The sequence below is a fragment of the Sparus aurata genome, chromosome 13 (assembly GCF_900880675.1).
Source record: "Sparus aurata chromosome 13, fSpaAur1.1, whole genome shotgun sequence".
In the NCBI taxonomy this organism is placed as follows: domain Eukaryota; kingdom Metazoa; phylum Chordata; class Actinopteri; order Spariformes; family Sparidae; genus Sparus; species Sparus aurata.
Window position 1 is genome coordinate 30,036,640 of NC_044199.1, and position 18,340 is coordinate 30,054,979.

At 43.9% G+C, this 18,340-nt stretch overlaps 2 protein-coding genes and 2 non-coding genes across 4 annotated transcripts; all 4 read left to right on the forward strand.

The window, feature by feature from the left end:
• Window positions 1-1,970: 1,970 nt before the first annotated feature.
• LOC115594799 (15-hydroxyprostaglandin dehydrogenase [NAD(+)]) lies at window positions 1,971-10,510 on the forward strand. Its single transcript, XM_030439048.1, has 7 exons — window positions 1,971-2,309; window positions 4,240-4,363; window positions 5,080-5,186; window positions 5,729-5,825; window positions 6,300-6,376; window positions 6,702-6,859; window positions 7,038-10,510. The coding sequence occupies exons 1-7, from the start codon at window positions 2,046-2,048 to the stop codon at window positions 7,153-7,155; spliced, it is 945 nt and encodes a 314-aa protein (XP_030294908.1). The 5' UTR covers window positions 1,971-2,045; the 3' UTR covers window positions 7,156-10,510.
• Window positions 9,650-9,722, forward strand: trnav-aac (transfer RNA valine (anticodon AAC)). Its single transcript has one exon. It is a non-coding gene; the product is annotated as a tRNA-Val (tRNA).
• Window positions 10,511-10,688: 178 nt separating the features above from the next.
• trnav-aac (transfer RNA valine (anticodon AAC)) lies at window positions 10,689-10,761 on the forward strand. The gene has a single exon. It is a non-coding gene; the product is annotated as a tRNA-Val (tRNA).
• A 788-nt stretch (window positions 10,762-11,549) lies between these two features.
• LOC115593641 (histone H2A-like) lies at window positions 11,550-12,071 on the forward strand. Its single transcript, XM_030437223.1, has one exon. The coding sequence runs from the start codon at window positions 11,637-11,639 to the stop codon at window positions 12,021-12,023; it is 387 nt and encodes a 128-aa protein (XP_030293083.1). The 5' UTR covers window positions 11,550-11,636; the 3' UTR covers window positions 12,024-12,071.
• The last annotated feature ends 6,269 nt before the right edge of the window (window positions 12,072-18,340 follow it).

Below are 18,340 nucleotides of genomic sequence, written 5' to 3' on the forward strand. Positions count from 1 at the left end.
CACACTGGTGGTCAGTTTCATGGCCAGAATTAGTTTATTTATCAAGTCATTTATTTATTCACATTAATTCATGTTTTTTTTGGACATTTTCTGGATCTTCTGTATAAAATAGGGCAGGAATTTATTATTACTGTTTAAGTCTGTTTTGTTTACCTTTCCATCAATGACCCTATTTACTTACTTTATTTAATAATTTTTCGTTTGTTTATTGATTATTTTCTCTCTAGAACAGGGGGCTGTATGTGTAAGTGTGTCGTGGCATCAGTTTTTCGCCGATTGGTTAATTGACTTTACGTGCTACCACAACGAGGGAACAGTTTCACCGTTAATTCATTTATTGAGTCATTTATCTATTAATTATATTAATTATTATTTATTAAATATATTTATTTGTTACTTATGTTTTTTATGCTGCAAAATGAAGAGCTGACAGCTGCGGACTTTTGTTGTTTTTGTAACAATGATAATAAATCTGTACTCATTAATTAATTAATGTTTCATTTGGGCTGTCTCAGTCTTCCATATATAACAGCCCTTTTGACCAACACTGCAGTTATGAAGGCAACCTTTTGTTTGTCTTTATAACCCATTTGAATTAAGCCCTGTCCCTTTGTGGCCCCTCATTATGAGTCCCATATGAGTTGTAAGCACTATCGGCCCGTTGCTGCCACCAATACATTACATCTATGACTGAATTCAAAACCCTTACAACCTACAACCCCTACAACCTAACCAGAGCTGTCGTCAGTATCAGACCCAGCTCCCTCTGCTCACAACTCTCATCATTATCTGTCGTTATCTGTCTCCCAGTCAAAGAAGGCGCTGCTGTCATGATTGAGACCTGACCTGAGACAAGCTGAGGGAGCTGCTGGTCAAACTCAACTCTCCAGAGAACAGAAACCACGCTGTAATGACCAGTTTGTTGCCTACACGTTGTTCTCAGAAATGACCCAGTCCCAAAGCACTTTACCTCCATCTAGTGGCCAAAGTGTAAACCCTACTTCTTCTTCTTCGTCTTTTTTCTTCTTTAAAATGCTTCATTGACCAAGATATTTACAAACAACAAGAAACCAATAATGGTAAGAACCCAATTGGGCCTGAGCTGAGTAGGAGAAAACAATATTAAGATACAAATAAAACAAAGGAAACCATATAATCAAACTATTAAAACTAATGAATAGATATATATATATATATATATATATATATATATAGAGTAAAATAATATTTAGAAGTGGTCTTCCTATATTAATAATTTATATATATTCAGGGATTCACTATTAAGTCCAAATTCATAATAAGTAATGTGTATGTAATATTTCGCCATTATCAATATGCATTTTTTTCACGTTTCAAAAAGCCCTACCTCTAGAACAGCATGTGTTTCCAGTAGTCGTTCCAAACTCCATTTAAAAGATGTGCCAGTTTTCTGCTAATTTGTATAAAAACAGAGATTCGAAGTATTTAAATTAAAATGAAGTGCCCCTTAGAGATGTGGGGAATCACTCTTAAATTCGGCGTACATATAAACCACCATAAGGCCCGTTTACCCTCTAGGCCGGGAGTTTTGGTGTGGGCTAAAAGAGGTGTTCGTTTATATTCTAATCAAAAAGAAAAGTCGAGTAAAGGACCATATGCCGAATTGAAAAGGGTGTTTCAGTGGAGTAAAAAATGTAGTCAGCTATTTCACAACGTAAGCTTACAAGCGATGCGAAGGGAAAATATATTAAATCACAACGTTTTTGAACGTATATTTGTGTGACACCCCCCCCCCGCCAAAGTCGCGTGTGGTTCTATAGGTTCATCCATAGGCGTGCTGATTTTATATAGTCTCAGGTTACAGTCTGGCAATGCTCCAGTATATGTTTGAACTGTACACAAACATCTGGTTTCGCTCACGGCAGAGTTATTTCACAACACATTGGTCCACCAGCTGAGGAAAAACATTTCCTGCTTGTCTCAACACGCTGACTTTTATTCCACATATTTCCCCCAAGAAATTCTTAAGAAACATCAAAACTGTTTCTTGGGGAAGTCCAAGCTGAATGCGGTCAAACCTGAATCTCAGACTTGACCTCCTTTTTCCGCATGTTGAGACACGGGCGGTAGACTTTCCTGGCGGGCGGGGTCAGTCTCGTAGCCGTCAGACTTCTCTGGATCCATCATTTGAATCTTCTTGCCGGCATCCGTCAACATCCTCTGACCGGACAGCAGACATGGCTTTGAGTGGGAAAACCGCGGTGGTGACCGGAGCAGTGATGGGAATAGGAAGAGCGATGACAGAGGTTCTCCTGCAAAACGGTGCCAAGGTAAAGTTCTGCCCCGCTTTCGGTGCCATAGTTAGGACATCAGCTGAAGTTCATGCAATGCAACAGTGTGTAGACAGATAACAAGTAGTGGATTGACTATAGCAGGCTACTGTACTCAACTCACAGACTGCTCTCTATTTATGGCTGCTTTCACTTCACTAAATTTTTTAGCAAATATTGCACTTCCCACTTCTCACTCCACCACACTGTACTTTTTTTTTTTTACAGCTGTGTTGTCGGTTGTTCTCCTCTCTTGTCAAGTGAAGCGCAGTCCACACATTTAAATTTTCTCACAAAAAGTACAATAATAAAAAAAAAAAAGAAAAATCTGCCATTGTTCTCTAAAATTAAGGTTTTCACAATGTAGTTCTGCATGTCTTATTCTTTATAGTTTCCACATTGTAACAATAGTTGACTGAACTTAAAAGAAGGTTGACTGTGTCTATTTAAATGTCACGCCTGTCTGTAAAAGGTGGAGGATATCAGTATGTGGCATTTCAGAGATGGTGTGAGATAACAGATATCAGTCTGCAGCTTTAGTTAAAGAGGCACTGTGATAATTAAAGAGACACTTCCCTTTTTTTTTTTTTTTTAAAAGTTAAAGGTTCAATATTTTAGTATTTTGGAGGAAGTCATACAACAACTGAAGGTACACAAAGTCCTTCATGCTACTCAAATTACAGAACATGTATACATTTACTAACATAGAAATATACAGAAACGCTAGAGGAATCGTGAATCTTTAACCCGGGTCTTGAGTGAGTCGCGATTCTTTAGTATCATTAACTAGAATCACTTGAGTCCTACTATAATCAAATCTAAAATTATATAATATGATAATATAAGAAATGATAAGTAGCGTCACACAGAGCCGTAACGAGTGTCTGCAACGAGTGAATCCACAGAACTTCCTGTTATGTTAGTGGTTAGTGGTGGCTAGGACTGAGTTTCCATGGTGATTATGCAATACTGACTCAAGTGACTCAAGTGACTCATACAACCAATTTAGTAAGTGACTCATAATGAATCCTTAAAAGGAACCTTATTTACCAGCTCTAATAAACACAAAATGTGGATGTGATGATAATGTGGTTGGTGACTTCGAAAGTTAGAGCTCTGGGAAACAATGTCCGTCACCGCTGACTGTGTGAGCGCCAAGCATCGGTGTTACAAGCGCAGAGTCCACCTCGCCTCGTCCTGCTGTCGTCCTGCGCCCTGTCGGCTCAGAACAAGTTTCGCGCGCTGAGTGCAACAGCTTGATCCGAGATGTTATTCATTTTTGATTTCATGTTATTAGTCCCATTTTGTCTATTTCCTTTTCCTGTGACCACACAGCCAGGAGCAGCATTAAACTCAGTTGGATTAGCATGGCTGCTACTCCGACTCTCTTCCTCCCTGGGGTGGTTCAGCCACTCAGGTTGGCAGCTCTTAGTCTCTAGTCTAACACACTTTCTTTCTTCTCCAATGATGATGACAGTTATTTCTGAAAACCCTGAAAAAATGACACAAAATGTAGCATTATTTTGGGGAGGTGATGTCCACTGCACTTTAATGTGCCGCCATTGCAAACAGTTGAATTGTTATGACGTCTACTTATTATATTGCAACGCGTGTTTAGCATGTCAACCAGCTAGCCAACACCAACACTTCCCCCGGTGCTCTGAGCTACCAGTCCGGACCACTAGCTGCATGGCTAATTAAGCTATCTAGCTAACAGCATCTGCAGTTTGCAGCAGTTACATGTTACTCTGGTGTTTGACTAAAAATGCAGCGGCCGGTAGCTCCTCAAAATTATGATACAATTTGTTTTTTGGGTGCTGAAACACACATTGTCCATGGCAGAGATGCTGACTGCTGTGGTGAACTGCAATAAGTATTGGTACCTGATAAACTGGCAGCTGAGTTTACATCTGATGGTCCTTCTGTACAGGTAGCCCTCCTGGATGTGAATGAAAGTGAAGGAAAGACTCTAATGGAAGCCTTGGAGAAACAGTACGGGCAGGGGAGAACGCTGTTCTGTAAGGCTGACGTTCAATCAGAGGAGCAGTTCAAAGGTAACAACTTGCAGAGCTGCTATTGTTGATTTTGTTTTGCAGCCAGACAGCAAATGTTTACCAGGAGGCTTTGTGATCTCAAGGTTTTTGAACTAAGCTGATGGCATGGCATTTATTCCACACAAATAAGAGACAACGCGCTCAGCCCCTGTATATGGCCTCAGGACAGGGTGTTTCGTAATATGTTATGACATTATTCATATGACGTTATTCAAATGTTTTCTATTCTGCTGTTTGTTAAACACAGACCATTGAAGAAGTTTGCGAAAGGTGATGTTGCCATAAAATAGGTTGCTGGGCTTGTGCCAAAAGGTAGGACAAAGTAGGATGGTTGTTGATAGAAGGTGGTGGAGGAACTAGTTGATAAAAGTTTTTGACCGCGCACTGATTCATGCATTGAAGTGAGGATTAATTTAAGACAGGCATGAGTCAGAACAAGACACCCCGTATAGGAACTTGTCAAATGGCCAGTACAGTTTGGTGTACGTATAGTGTTGCGTCGTCAGCATAACATTACAGTTTTATTACATTCCAAAAAACTTGAGCTTGATTGCTGAAAAAAAGACACGAAAAAGGAACTTTCAGCCTTAACATAAACTGAAGATGATTTCCCAACTGTTTTCTAAGAGATAAGGATTAACTGACAAACGGTTACAGCTCTCCGGTGAATGATGCCACACGAAATAATGTTTCCCAACTGTCTTCCTTCTCTCAAGCTGCCTTTGAGAAAACCACAGAAACATTTGGAGGGATAGACATCCTGTGCAACAATGCTGGCATCTTGAACGAGGGTCTGTGGGAGAAAACTGTCGCCATAAACCTGGTAAGGAGTAGAAAACAAACTACAGACTGCATCTGGTTGGGATTAAGCCAATTACTTGTGCATGGCTGCAACACTCCCACGAGGGAAATTACACAGCATTCATGATTCAAAGCCAATTAATTCATCATTTACGACACCGGGGCTGCGAAATGACACTGTGATTGGGTTCCTTTATAAGATACTTCTGTATCTGGTGTCAGACGGCAGCAGGGTGAACACTGTGGCGGGGGTGGGCGTCGTCTTCTTGTATCCTTTGGGCTCTGTGTGCCGATATCTTAACTTCACCGATATCACCGATGCTTTGGTTGCCAACCTGTTCTGGGTGGTTTTAACCACCAGCTGTAGAGCCTTCCTGTTCTGGGCTCTGCATGTAATATGATGCAATGCTTTCTTTTTCATTAAATACCGTTTGTGCGACCATTAACTGACACATTTACGTTTTCTTTCTTTTCAGCAGCGGTAAACTTGGTACGCAGAGAGCCGCCAGTACGTATTCACTGACAGAAAACTTTATTTCTGCTGACAAATGTTTCATGTTGTAGATGGGTGTCATCAGGGGGACTTACCTGGCTTTTGAGCACATGAACAAGTTGAAAGGAGGTCGGGGAGGGGTCATCATCAACACAGCATCCATGGCAGGTAAAGACTGATTGAAATGCTCTGACAAAAGAAAAAAAAAAATCTAGTAATTGTGGCTGTTGCAGGTCTCTACTAAGCCCATCCCATCGTCTCATTTGGCACATGTGAAATAATTGGACAGATTTCCTATGTTTGTACAATAAGACCTTTGTTATTAAGTCATACAGTTTGTTGAGTTGTGTGCTTACGTGATCCCAAAATGTTTTCGACAGTATTTAAACCTAGAATACTCCTAATTCTACTCAAAGGCAACTGTACTTTTCATTTGGTCACCCGTCGCTATAACTTCCAGGGAAGCATCCGATGATACGTCAGAGAATAAGGAAGGAAACCGGTTAACCTGACTACACATCTATGTTTGCGTAAATCTTTAAAACATTACCTCAGCCATTAACACATCTGCCGGGAAAAAAAACAAGAAGGTTGTGTTTTGATAACCCTCATATTCACTGGCATGACTCAACATCCTTACAGGTCTCGGTCCTCTACCAAGCTGTCCCGTCTATACAGCCACCAAGCACGGAGTGGTGGGCTTCACCCGAGCCATGGCGGTGAGGAAGGTTTTCTCTTAAGATGAAGTTCAGGAAGATCAAGCAAACATCTGTGTGCAGCGGACAAATAGAAACGAGGTGTTAAAGGAGACATATTATGCTTTTCGTTTAGTGCCATCCTTCAGTCTCCTTTAATTAAATTGTACAGAGACACATGTAATCTTTCCTGTAAGCTAGTTCCAGTAAATCATTATGAACTCCAATAACCCACTGTGTTCTGGTTTGGCATGTGTAGTACATCATAGCTCAGGAGTGTGACAGATAGATGCATTGTACCCTCTGAGCAGCCGGAGCTTGACGGTAAGTCTGCTTAATATGTTACCAGGCTAACTCAGCCCTCTCTGGCTACGGCATACGCGTGAACACCCTTTGTCCGGGCTTTGTCCAAACTGAACTCTTCACTGAAATCCCTGCTCGACTGGCACAACACTCCCACCTGGCTGACGCAACCGTACAACTGGTGGAGAAGCTTGGGACGATAACGTGAGTCCTCGCCTCAAATAAACATTCTGTGCCATAAATCTTTTTTTTTGTTGTCTACGGCAGGTTTACATGAGTTCCATTTACTGCGATAAAGTAGGACTACATGATCATGACCATGTATAATGCTACTATGCGTATGTATAGTCATTGGAGTCACTGCTCCCCTTTTTATTTTCAGTGTATCTGAGGTAGCGCAGCACATCCTCGAGCTGGTGACAGATGAGACGAAGAACGGAGAGGCCCTCCTGGTGACGCCAGCTGGAAAACAATACATCACTTTCCCTTCAGTTGCCTAGTCGCTCCGTGTACAACAGACGGGGAGCTTCGACTAAAACATCTTCCTGAGTAGCCAGTACAGTATATGGATGCATTTACTTTGCTGGTAGCTTAACTATTGCTAAATCATACCAATTGCTTCTTCTTCTTCTTCTTCCAATCGGCAAAGTACGTTGTGGGAAACAATATCAGACACATAGGGCCTTATTTAAATGATCTATGGCTAGTACGTTAAGGGTGTGTCCAGCTGTCCAACAGCAAAGTGAGGGGTTGTAGTTGGGCTCTGAATAAGTCATTGGGTGTAACATTAATTAAACCGATCAGGCGACATCTCCCATTCGCTGTAAGAGCCACGTGCACCAGGACCTGGAGAGCTGATATAACATGGTGGCACTTGTCTTCACTCAGAGACTTGATGGTCCTCGGCCTGCTGGACCCTCAGCACCGCTGTCATTGGTCCAATCTACAAATGTTTCACTGCTTAGGAAGACATACACTGATATTCAGCTGAGGAGGAGGAGGAGGAGGAGGAGGAGGAGCGCTGCTGTGCGTCAGTTCAGTCAGCATTCATGTGAATTAATGTGCGTTCTCTACACAACAGAAGCTCACACAAAGACCTGATTGATGCAGCGAAGCTCAAATTTCCCTCTGTCAAGTTTCTCACGACAGCTTTTAGTGTTTTGCATGCAACATTACTGAAACCGTTTAACACGCCCAGGGGTGCACAGTACCTTTGCTATACGCACATCGTTGGCTTGAAAATGACAACTGTGTTGGTCTGAAACTTAAACTAAACGTATCCATGGTTTGCGGATATGTACCATGCCATATTCTACCATATTCTGACGACATGACTAACATTTAACAGACTAAATCAAAGACTATCTGAGCTGATTTAAAACTTGAAATATTACTGTCACCTTATTCAAAAATCCAGTAAAACCTGAATGTAGTTTTTCCTCAGAAAACTTTTATATGATTGTGAATCCGTACTAACAATATAGTGTTGGGTCAAAATTTTTTAATGAATGTTTATCTCTGTTTGTATGTATGTTACTATAACATACTATAACATAACATTAAATGTCCCGCCCACTTTTATACATCATTTTCACTGCTGCCTTGCACCGAGACAGCCTGACATATGGCACAAGTTACAACACATAGATATGCAGGAATGTGCTTCAGACGTTCATTAATCATTGAGGTGCTGATGCCAGGTAGCTGAGATAAGGTGGGTCAGACACTGTCGCCACACAAAAAGCCTTGAATAAAGACAGTAAACGAGGTAGGAAGAAGGGAAACAGGCCAGGAAGGAGGAAAGGAAGATGGCAAATTAGACTCAAAATGATGAAATTCACAAGACACCCTGTTAAAAGAGAAAATTATTCAAACATTATAAGAATTAATCGAAATATACTTTCAGTACGAAAAGTTAAAATACTCCTGAAGCAGAATGGCTCATTTCAGAATAATACATATGTGAGATTAATGGATGGAAATTATTCATGCATTAATGTGTTAATCACTTTCATGTTACAGTTTGGAAAGTTTAACTTACACACTACTGGGTGAATTCATCCCCAGGGATCAGTGAAGTGTTTTCTTAAAGGACAAGTTCACCCAAAAAATAAAAAAATGTATTGTCTTTTACTGTCATGTTTTAAAACGAGTCCTACATCAGCCATGGGAACAAGTAGATAATGACTGAATTACATCTTTTGGTTGGTTGTTTTATTCTCATTAACAGAATTGTTAAACTACTACTTCTACTACCTGTGCAGGGGGAGGTCAGTCAGAGAGCTACACAGGACTTTTAGAAGCATTTCATGGTTGTATACTTCACCTTTTTCCAGAATCATTCATCAATCAAGCATTCATTAACTTTTATGGCTGGACTTGTAAAGCTTCCATTTCAATTGAACATAATAATTCGGCTGAGACAAGCTGGACATACTATATGATATAAGGTGTGAATTGTGACTGTATATGTCAGAAAAACGCAGATAGACCTGAGAACTCTGTTAAAACACATTATTATATGAATTAAAAAACTTAGTCTGCTTTAATTCAGTCACAGAATTACATGCAGACCAAAACTCTGCTGTCAGGAGGACACAACATGAGAGTCATGATGTAGATTTTGTTAATCATCAACCAGTACAGCTTTGAAGAGGTCGGCTATTCAATCAAACCATGCTTTATCACAGAATAAGAGCAATAAATAAATGTACTGCAGTAAAAGTAAGCCCTAGTGAAAGCGCTTTGGGTCATTTCCTGATCATTATGGACAAAGAGGATATTGCAGTTCAGGTTTTTAAGTCATAACTTGTTAGTACAGAAGTGATATCCGGTTCGAAATCGTACGGAAACAGCTTAAACTTTCAACAAGTCGATACATCCAAATAATATTTACACAATACACAAAATGCATTCATGCCTTCTGTACTGTAATGCTATCAGACGACTGGACATTTCCGATTTTAGTATGTACTTGAACGCAACATGCATACAGTTTCCGTAGTGTAGTGGTTATCACGTTCGCCTAACACGCGAAAGGTCCCCGGTTCGAGACCGGGCGGAAACAATCTTTATTTTCCATACACAAACGATTAATGCTTATACATGATCTACACATACCTTCCTCACGCTTCCTGTACATACAGACTACACTGATCTTTTATTGTGGTTATTTAAAATAGCCAAATTTCCGATGCGTACCTGAAAGCATCCCTCAGGGAGAGTTTACCTGTGTGTTGAAGCGCAGCATGAGTAGACACTGTCCTCAAACTACACGACCGCATGCTTCACCTACCTCTTCACCCATCCAGGTGTAGAGTGGTTTATCACTGTTCAGGAGTAACGTTAGATACACGGACATATAAAGCAAATAGTTAAGAAAGGCAGACTAATCTACAATATGTACGAGTGTACCTGTGTGCAGTTTAACAATCCTTTGCCTGGACTTGTCACAAGCGTTCACTGCTCACTGACTGTATCTGACTGACATCTAGTGGTGAAAGCTGCGTACTACATCACATCGGACACCTGATTATGGTGCAAAATGACCCAGTAAACCTAGGTTTTTCCCTTTATTCCTCCCAAGTGTAGCGTACCTGGTACGACAGCATCACATCTACCTGTTATATTGTGTATCTTCTTTTTAAAAGGGATGTCATATTTTCAGTATTTAACTCGGGGAAACATTCAGGCCCTTGATCCAGAGTATTTACTGCAGACATACATATTCATTTGGTTTTGTGCAGTTTATATAAACTGTCAAGGATATTTTGAGACATGTTGAATGAAATGAAAGGTTTTTCAAAACCCTGCGTCTCCACAACATTAATTAAATTGATGCTTTGGAGTTTTTAACCGCTGTTATGGTTTCATTGTTATCAACAACAGTCAATAAAACAAAAAACAGTTCAGAATTTAAAAGCCTCCACAGTAAAAGGACATTTTAAGTGTCCAAACAATCCAACGTTAAATGAAACGTGTACGATTCAGCTGAGAAGTATTGAAATTAGTGCGTACGAAATGTACGTACGCAGTTTCCGTAGTGTAGTGGTTATCACGTTCGCCTAACACGCGAAAGGTCCCCGGTTCGAGACCGGGCGGAAACAATCTTTATTTTCCAAACATAGCAAATACATGCTTAAACATCATTTACACATAGCTTCGCCATGCTTTCTGAACAGACCGAGTAAACTCCTCTTATTTTTATTAAGAGCGGAATTTCCGATGCGTGCCTGAAAGCGTCCCTCAGGGGGAGTTTACTGGTGTGTTTGAGGCGCAGCAGCCTCTCATGAGGAGACAAAAACTGCACGACCACTAAAACCTCTGCACCCACAAAGGTGCAACGTTAGACACGCACCTTTACGGACATCAACAGCAAAGATTTAAGAGAGATAGATTAATGTACAAAAATGTACGAGTGTTCCTGTGTGTAGTTTAAGAATCCTTTACCTATGCTGTTTTCTTTTCAAAATAAAACGATACAAAAACTGGCTTCTGGTTAGATCATCCAACATGATATATGAAAGCGGAATTTTCTATTAGTACCTGGACGCAGCCTTCAGCAGGACTTTACCTGTGTGACGCAAGCCTCTCACGAGGAGCTGTGGTGTCCTAAATACAATTATTTTAGAAATGTTCAGTCGATAGAAGAAGTTTCAGTCTACTTGAGTTTCGGGAAATAGAAAAAGTTGAACTGTCATTATATCATCGTTGTATTTAAGAAGAATATTGTTTAGAGGGGCAGATTAGTGTATAAGTTAAACTTCGACGTGTCATGTTTTATTCTGAAAGGTCTGTTCAGCACAAAGCGTAGGTGCTTTCGTCAAAACCGAAACTTAAAACGACAACTTTTCTGATTGGACGATGATACCTGCACTCACTCGGGCCAATGAACGAACAGCAGGGGTGCTATATATAGAGGCAGTCGGCTACAATGTAGCGTATTTATTCTTCAAAATCAAGGAAACAGAAGATACGCAACATGTCTGCACGCGGCGGTAAAGGCGCGAAGGTCAGAGCAAAGGCGAAGACTCGCTCTTCTCGTGCCGGGCTTCAGTTCCCAGTCGGTCGTGTTCACAGGCTCTTGAGGAAAGGCAACTATGCTGAGCGTGTCGGTGCCGGCGCCCCCGTCTACCTGGCGGCCGTGCTGGAGTACCTGACCGCTGAGATCCTGGAGCTGGCTGGAAACGCTGCCCGCGATAACAAGAAGACCAGAATCATCCCCCGTCACCTGCAGCTGGCGGTCCGCAACGACGAGGAGCTGAACAAGCTGCTCGGTAAGGTGACCATCGCTCAGGGAGGCGTGCTGCCCAACATCCAGGCAGTCCTGCTGCCCAAGAAGACCGAGAAGGCCGCCAAGGCGAAGTAAAGACCTCGTTCCGACTTCAAACCCAACGGCTCTTTTAAGAGCCACTCACCTGAAACTAAAGACAGATTCCTAGTGTGAAATTGGTTTTATAACAGAAAACAATACTCAATCTTGTGAAGGTCAGTGAAACAAAGTATTTGATCTTTGACATGTTGATCTATAATCAGAGCTCAAGATCGATATTCATCAATCTCTAAAGCTGCGTTTCAAACTGTCAGAATTCACTTTATTAAACGTTCAACCTCCAGATGCTTTTTTTCTACAAAACAAGGTAATGGGCGCCACTATTTATTTCCCTGCACTTTTATACTGTAACGTTTATAAATATACCCACTTCCTGCTCAGTGGCGATTCTAGACAAACTTCACCGCGGGGGCCAAGGTGAGGCCAGTGTTAAATAAGAGTCACACATGAAAAATGGAAACAAATGATATTTAAACCCTAAATATTTTAATTTTGCAACAAAAACGAAGTAGAAAATAGAATTACAACATTATTTAAATTGAGACAAATTAACAAAATATACAAAGTCTTGTTTTAAATGAAGTCCCACACAAAAGATTTAAGAGGGGTTCAGTGGGGTGTGACTAACAACTGCTAAGTCTATAGGTGACAAGGCTCACTCTGATATTCAGGATCAGATTCTCTTTTCCTGACCCGCAAATAAGAGTTACGTATTGTAACGTACGTATCGCTAGTGGGTTTGTCCTTAACGTGCAGCATTAGGCTCTTTCACACTGCTGTTTGCATGCGGGGATCCTGCGCCAATTCTCCGCACCCTCCTCTGTGTGAAAGTTTCAGATGCGGAGAGGGGGGAAATTTCGTTTCGGCGTTGATCCGCCTCTGGAGGTAGTATCAGGGCCGCATTATTGGTGAGCCCTTCCCAGTGTGCACAGATAATCCGGAGTTGCGAAGCGAGGGCGTGTCGGTCTGACCAGTCTGATAACTACACAGGTCCTTCACTCAACTAAATACAGAGAAATGTCCCACAAAGCAACGTTACAGGACCGAACAAAAGTAAATTTGTAACTGTCTTCGGCAACTTATATGAGGAAAACAAATACCACAGCTTTATGCGGAGAAGCGTCCGTCCTCCGCCTGTCCTCCCGACTCTTCCTCACATTTCTGCCCGAAAAACAGCGCAAAAACAAGTGTCCGTGATGAAAATAAATCACCGCGACCATCAGCCCTCCTGACCGAGACTTCAGTGAACTGTCCTCCAGAAAACAGCTTCCCCGCGAGTGAGGGAGTCAGACAGCGTCCTGTTTACTGATGGTGATTATATAATTATGTAATTTTGTGCGAAAAACGTAACTTCCTCACTTTCCAGGATGTTTGGTGGATCAGTATCGCAATCACTACACATTATAACAACATCCACATGATTATAAACTGTCCGGACAGGGGGAACACCTGGGAAACACCGACGTCATCAACATGACGCGTACCGTCATGCCTCTTTAGGAGCCGCAGCGCCGGCTGTGTGAATCACCACCGGCGGAGAATTGGCGAACGACCGCTCCGGAGAAAATGCGGAGACGCTGTGTAAAAAGGGCTACTGAAAACATTTTATTCCACGCCCACCTACTGTGTGGGGTGAGACCAGGCAATCTGATCCTCTAAACAGCTTGTTCTTCAGCCATTCAAGGAGCTGGTGAGGCCCAGAGCTTAAAGGGCTGCGCCTATACTAATAGAATCTAGAGTTAAAATACGTAACTACCTTTCTATATTGTATAGGCTTTGGCTAGTGGGTTAAATGCGAAGCAGGATGTAGTCCATGCCTCACTGGGTCCGTAACCCTAACCTTAACCACACCTACTCCAATAACGAATCTGTAATGCTCCACGCCCAGCCACTGCGTAACGCGTAAAGACGCATCACAAAGCCCCATATTAGGGATGGTGAGATTCACCGATTCGTATCGGTGCATCCGTATGAACATTTACGATGTGGTTGCATCGATGACAGAAGTGTGCATCGGTTAAAAAATCCGGATGAACTCGAGATGTATCGTGTATAAAATCTCTGCATCGATAAAATCCGACTCGTATCTATACTTAAACTAATTTAGAAGTAGGACCAAGTGCTTGTTTCCGTTCTCATCACCACGGCCGCGATCGGCCAATTCAGCCAGAGTTTCGTCTCACGCAAGTTGGAGGCGGGGTGAGCAGAGCACCAAACAGCAGGCTGGAAATCAGAGCCGGTCAGAGAGAAAGTAAGCATGGATGAGGAAGAGATACACTCACCGGTCACTCACAAGTCTGGTGTGTGTGGACACTTCGGCTTTTATAAAAGAGATGGTCAGCTTGAGAAATGCCATCTGTAAAATGTGCCGTGCAGCGATTAAACACATGGAGCACAACCAATCTAAGCTCTCACCTGAAGCGGCGACATGGCGTTAATGTGTGACAAAGGTCCTTCGGCTCCAGTGGTTAGCACCAGCGGAGGTACTGCTGCTAACACAATGTTAGTGTTTGTGTCGCTGCGTGGTTACACGTGAGTTGTCCTCATGCTGAAAACGTGACTTTTCGCATACATGACGTCACTCACCGAGACGCAAGAAAAAAGCAAAAAATATATATATTTTTACGAAGGAAAGTGACAAAAATAATAGTAAGGCACAGTGACTTGAATAAGTACTTCAATCTGATTACTGGTTTGGAAATATCAACACTTTAGATTACTTGTAGTGGTCAGATTAAGGTAACACGTTACTTGCATCACTGATTGTGTAGCTTAAGTGCAACATGGAGCTTAAAGATGTAAAGAAAAAAAGGAGGAGGAAAGTTGGAGATATGGACCCATTTCAAACAAGTTGGGGCAGTGACAACATGTGTGTCAATCTGTACAATCTGCCAAAAGGCACCACTGCTTAGAGTTTAGTTTCCCATTGTCCCTGTTGAAAGTGTGAAGCACACTGTAGAAATAAAGAATGAACATGAACTATCTGCACCACTTTGTATTCCATTGTACAATATTCTTCTGCATCGCATCGTATCGCACTGTATCACAGTAGGTGGGAGAATCGTATCGTATCTTATCGGTGGTTGTTTTATATGAATCTTTAATGTATCGTATCGTTGGCAGTGTATCACTCGGTACAGAGTGAGTCAGAGAAACAGGAGATATCACGTAGATAAAAACGGATGAAAGAACAGGGGGAAGACCGAGAAGCTACAGTGCGAATGTCTTCTGTGTCTTTCTAGTGCACAAACAGACGTTGGGAACGTCGCGAGGCAGCCGTGCGCGCCACGTAGCAGGACAGCGCACGCACAGGGCAGAGCAGATGAGATGTGGCTTCCTCCTCAGAGTTGTGAGGGGGAGGAAAGAACGATAGTTACGTATTGTAACTCTAGATTCTATGAGTATAGGCGCAGCCCTTTAAGGCTATCGCTAGTGGGTTTATCTGTCGCACGCATGCGCAGCACTGAAAACATTTTAGTCCACGCCCACCTACTGTGGGCCTCACCTCCGGTCTCACCCTGTGTATAAATTGGGGTGAGACCGGGCAATCGGCTCCCATAAAACAGCTTGTTCTTCAGCCTTTTCAGGAGCCAGTGAGGCCCAGAGCTTAAAGGGCTGTGCCTATACTCATAGAATCTAGAGTTACAATACGTAACTATCGTTCTATTTCGTATAGGCTTCGCCCTTTAAGGCTATCGCTAGTGGGTTAAAGGTGAAGCAGGATATAGTCCATGCCTCACTGGGTCCGTTCGGTACCACAAGCACGAACACACCTGCTCCAATAAACGAATCCATAACGCTCCACGCCCAGCCATGCGTCATGCGTAAAGATGCATCACAAAAACCCTGTATGTGCCTGAGTGGCACAGCATAGTAGAATATAATGTAACATTCTCTATGATGGGATCAAGGCTGGGGACAATAAAGCCCACTGCTGTGAGGAAGTGGAGACGAAGGTTACGCACTGTAACAGTCGAACGAGGAACAGAGTGGGAGAAACAGGCAGCTCTCCATGCGCTGACAGGCAGGAGGGAGAGCGCACAACAAAATCATACGACATCCATCACTCTGACAAAACACTCAGTACAGAGTGAGTCATGGAGAAAGTGGAGACATCTTGTAGATAAAAACGGATGAAAGAACAGGGGGAAGACCAGGAAGCTGCAGTGCAAATGTCTTCTACCGTCATTCCTCCATGCAAAGCCGTGGAGGACGCGATTCCTCTGGTGGAGTGAGCTCTGATGCTCTCAGGGGGATCCACCCCAGAGGAGAGATATGCCTGTGACACAGCCTCACACAGCCAGTGTGACAGGCGCTGAGCAGACAGGGGGAGTCCCAGAGACTGTTCCCTGTAGTGCACAAACAGATGCTGGGTGCGTCGCGAGGCAGCAGTGCGCGCCACGTAGCAAGACAGCGCACGCACGGGGCAGAGCAGATGAGACGTGGCTTCCTCCTCAGAGTTGTGAGGGGGAGGAAAGAACCCATCCAGAGTTATCACCCTGGATCTGAAGGAGCTCGTGATGCTTTTAGGCGTAAAAGCTGGATTAGGCCGTAATACAGCCGAGCTGCCGTCTCCTTGGATCCTGAGGCATGAGGGAGCCACAGAGAGAGCAGTTAAATCACTGACTCTCTTCGCAGATGTCAGAGCCAACAGCAGAGCAGTTTTGGCTGACAAAAACTTAAGTGGCACCTAATCCAAAGGTTTAACCAGCGCGCGTAAAACCAGCGCCAAATCCCACTGAGGGGCTAAGGAGCGTGACACCGGTCTGTGTCTCCGTACGCCTCTCAGAAAACGTTTCATCAGAGGGTGGCTGAACACCGATCTGTCACCGAAACCTTCATGACAGGACGAAATAGCAGCAGCATAAGTCTTAACTGTGCTGAAAGCCAAATTCCTGTCCACCAACAGTTGGAGGAATGAAAGCACGTGAGGCAGGGGACACGCAGTGGGATCCAGGCTCTTTTCTACACACCAACGCTGAAAAGCTGTCCATTTGGCTGTGTAAGAAGCTCTGGTAGAAGCGGCTCTCGCGCTCTGGATAGTGCGCACAACATCCTGAGAGAGACCCAGCCTCTCTAAGCGTTCCCGTTCAGCGGCCAGGCCCACAGACGCTGACCTGTCACCGGGTAACTCCTGATCGCTCCCTCTGCCTGAGAGAGAGCGTCCCCGCGCCACGGGAGTTCCCACTGGCGGCCTGATATCAGCCGCTGCAGGCATGGAAACCATGACACGCCCGTGCGCTCCGGAGCTATCAGAATCGCTGACAGCTGCTCTTTCTGCACTCGGTCCTCGGTCTCGACACAATATCCGCCCCTCTGTTCAATACACCGGGAATATACACTGCTCTGATGGAGAGCAAGTGTGTGTGCGCCCAGCGCAGCAGTTGTCTTGCTGTGTTCAGCAGCTGAGCGGAGCGGACTCCGCCCTGCCGGTTTATGTAGGCTGCCGTCGCTTTGTTGTCTGTGCGAATCAGAACATGTTGATTCTGCAGCAGCGGAGCGAAATGTTGGATCACTTTCCACACAGTGAGAAGCTCCAGCACGTTTATGTGGAGAGACATGTGAGTCTCTGACCACTGTCCTCCCACCACCTGTGACCGACACGTTCCTCCCCACCCTGAGAGAGAAGCGTCTGTGAACACTGAGATGTGTGACGCGGCTCTGCCCAGCGGCACCCCCCGCTGACAGGGTGTGAGGGTTTCTCCAGTGGGCTAAATCTGGGCCCACTGAGGGAGGAATGGAAACCATGCGTCTCCGCTGACGCACAGGGTCGATGCGCAGGCGAATGAACCATCTCTGCAGCCGTCTCATGTGGAGCAGGCCCAGAGGAATCACCACATGAGCTGCTGACATCATGCCCAGCAGCTGCATGACAGAGGGAGCTGTCACCACATTGTGAGGCGTAACACGGTGGAGGAGAGCTGTCAGCGCCTCCACTCTCTGCCGAGAGAGCCGCGCTCTCATGCTGGCTGAGTTCACTCCCAGATAGATCACACACTGGGAGGGAAGAGAAGAGCTCTTTTCCCAGTTGATCGTGAAGCCCAGACTCGACAGATGTGTTACCAGCCTTTTCGTCTGTAACGCTGCTTCCTGTCTGGAGCGAGCCAGCAAAAGCAGGTCGTCCAGATAAAACAGCACTCTCATCCCCATCCTGCGTAAAGGCTGCAGGGCCGTCTCCACACACTTGGAGAAGGTGCGTGGAGCCAGGGAATAACCGAATGGCAGACGGTTGTACTGATACTGCATCCCTTGGAATGAGAAACGCAGGAATTTTCGGGAGGATGGAGACGTGAAAATACGCGTCTTTCAGGTTTATGGAAGTGAACCAGTCGCCCTGGTGAACACATTCCAGC

Bases quoted from the DNA above. Each gene is read 5' to 3' on its own strand.
- LOC115593641 (XM_030437223.1), top strand. From the start codon at position 11,637: ATGTCTGCACGCGGCGGTAAAGGCGCGAAGGTCAGAGCAAAGGCGAAG.
- LOC115594799 (XM_030439048.1), top strand. From the start codon at position 2,046: ATGCGGTCAAACCTGAATCTCAGACTTGACCTCCTTTTTCCGCATGTT. The intron at 2,310-4,239 runs GTAAAGTTCTGC...CCTTCTGTACAG, and splicing joins TCCTGCAAAACGGTGCCAAG to GTAGCCCTCCTGGATGTGAA. The intron at 5,826-6,299 runs GTAAAGACTGAT...ACATCCTTACAG, and splicing joins CAACACAGCATCCATGGCAG to GTCTCGGTCCTCTACCAAGC.